Source organism: Oculina patagonica, unplaced genomic scaffold, assembly GCF_052425735.1.
Source record: "Oculina patagonica isolate OP01 unplaced genomic scaffold, crgOcupat unplaced1476, whole genome shotgun sequence".
Taxonomy (NCBI): domain Eukaryota; kingdom Metazoa; phylum Cnidaria; class Anthozoa; order Scleractinia; family Oculinidae; genus Oculina; species Oculina patagonica.
The window spans coordinates 2344-4587 of record NW_027557492.1 but is presented as its reverse complement, the minus strand read 5'-3'; the positions used below and the strand labels follow the sequence as shown (position 1 = coordinate 4587).

General features: G+C 44.6%; 1 protein-coding gene across 1 annotated transcript; it reads left to right on the top strand.

Moving 5' to 3' along the window:
- Positions 1–1567: 1567 nt before the first annotated feature.
- LOC144639902 (uncharacterized) lies at positions 1568–1945 on the top strand. The gene has a single exon (XM_078499171.1). It carries the CDS (start codon positions 1568–1570, stop codon positions 1943–1945), a length of 378 nt encoding a protein of 125 aa, XP_078355297.1.
- The last annotated feature ends 299 nt before the right edge of the window (positions 1946–2244 follow it).

The window sequence follows — 2244 nt, the reverse complement described above, 5'->3', positions numbered from 1 at the left end:
AAATATTTACAAATTCTCTGCGCTCTGTTTTTTTGTGTAAACTATATTTTTTTTTTCCAAGCCCCCTTCCTGGGTCACTGTTCCTGCTAGATACACAAATTTTGACACCTCTTCTAGCTCTTTTCCATCGACCTGGACCTTTCTGTTTGCGGGGTTGTTCCAGCTCATCATCATGGTCTTTGCTGCATTGATTTTGAGGCCTGTCATTTTTGCATATCCCTCCAGGTTGCTGACTTTAGCCTGGATATGCCTTCCACTGCTTGAGATCAGGGCTAGGTCGTCGGCAAAATCAAGATCTTCTAGGAAGTTGTTGAACTTCCATCTGATGCCTGTGTTCCCATGTTCGGTGGTCTTCCTAATAACCCAGTCCACAACAAGCAGGAAAAGATACCCAGACATACAGCAACCCTGTTTAACACCGGTCTTGATCTCAAACCAATCATACACACCTGGCCCATCCGTTACCGCGCACTCACTTCCGCTGTACATCACTTTCACCATCTTCACAATCTTTTCAGGAATGCTGTAGCTTCTCATAATCCTCCACAGTACAGCACGATCTACAGAATCAAATGCTTTCTCAAAGTCAACGAAGCACACATAGAGGTTGGCGGTCCATTGAATACACTGTTCAATGATATTGCGCAATATAAAGATTTGCTCCGTTGTACCGCGGCCCTTTCTGAAGCCTGCCTGTTCTTGTCGCAGTTTATTATCAATTCCATTCCTTATTCGTGTGATTATGATTCTGCCCGTAACTTTTGCTGCAACCACCATAAGTGTTACGCCCCTCCAGTTGTTGCATTCGGTTAGATCGCCTTTCTTTGGAAGTTTCACAATCAATCCTCGCTGCCAGTCGTTCGGTATTTGCTCTTGCGTCTACACCTTATGCAGGAAGTAATACAAGACATCCAGTCCGCCTTTAGGATCTCAATGGTCAGACTATCAACTCCCCCACCTGTTCCGTTCTTCATCTCTTTAAGAGCAGCGGAAATTTCTGCCTTTGTTGGTGCCTCGACATCAATTTCCGATTCAGATTCATCCTCCTCATCAAACTCTCGTGTATCTTCAGGTGCCCTACGATTCAAAATCTTCAAGGAAATGCTCCTTCCATCGTTTTTGAATTTCATCGTGTTTAGTCAGCAGCACTCTATCTTTGCTCTTTATCATGTCTATGTTCTTGCCCTTCTAAGTTGACAGTTTTCTGGTAGCATCATAAACTGTTTTGAGGTTGCCCTGCTCCGCGGCTTTCTGTGCTTCCTCGGCGACCTTCTCTGCCCAGTCATTCTTGTCTTTTTTTAGTTGTTTCTTCACCTCCTTATCTTTGGCTGAATATGCGTTTCTAAGCTGTTGCTTCGCCCTTTCTGACCTGGTGGAATCTATTTTTGGTACGTTTCCTTGATCTTGTTCCAGTCACCTTCCAGATCTTGGACTTGGAAAAGCCAGAGCAGCATTCTGCAAGCTTAGAAACATATGGAAGAGTAGCCAGCTGAAACTAACAACTAAGCTGAAGATATTTAAGTCCAATGTTGTATCTGTCCTGTTATACGGATGTGAAACTTGGCGTATGACTAAACGAGATGCGACCAAGCTGGACGTATTTCTGCATAAAAGTCTGAGAAGGATTATGAAGATCTATTGGCATATGAAAATATCAAACGAGGAGATTCGAAACCGGGCTAACATCAGCACCATCAGCGAGCAAATCTTACGGCGGCGCTGGAAGTTCATTGGCCACATCCTCAGAATGGATCCAAGCAAACATCCCAAGACGGCATTAACATGGGCCCCAGAGGGAAGGCGAAGGCGTGGCAGACCAAGAGAGACTTGGCGAAGAACTGTAGAAAGAGCAGCTTTGGGTTTTGGCTCGTGGAACCAGGCAGCAGTGGCTGCCCGCGACCGTTCAGCATGGCGGAGAAGAATGTCCGGCCCTATGCCCACTTAGGGCTTTGGCCATAAGTCAAAGTAAGTCATTTATTTTTTAATCCAAGCCTATGACTCGGAGCAAGCACTGAGTATTCACGTTGCGATTTGACATGTCCAAACTATTTATAAATGAAAAATGAATTATTTTTCGTGTGTTATGCAAGTGTTTTGAGTTTATTTTTGGAATTGAAAGGAAATTGCAAACCCAGCAAAAATTTGTCCGGGCACGCCTGACAAGGGGAAATTACCTGCTGAATCATGGTCAGGTTTTCTCTATTTGCGCGCTTTCAATCGCGCGACTTCGCAAATGCTACTGAA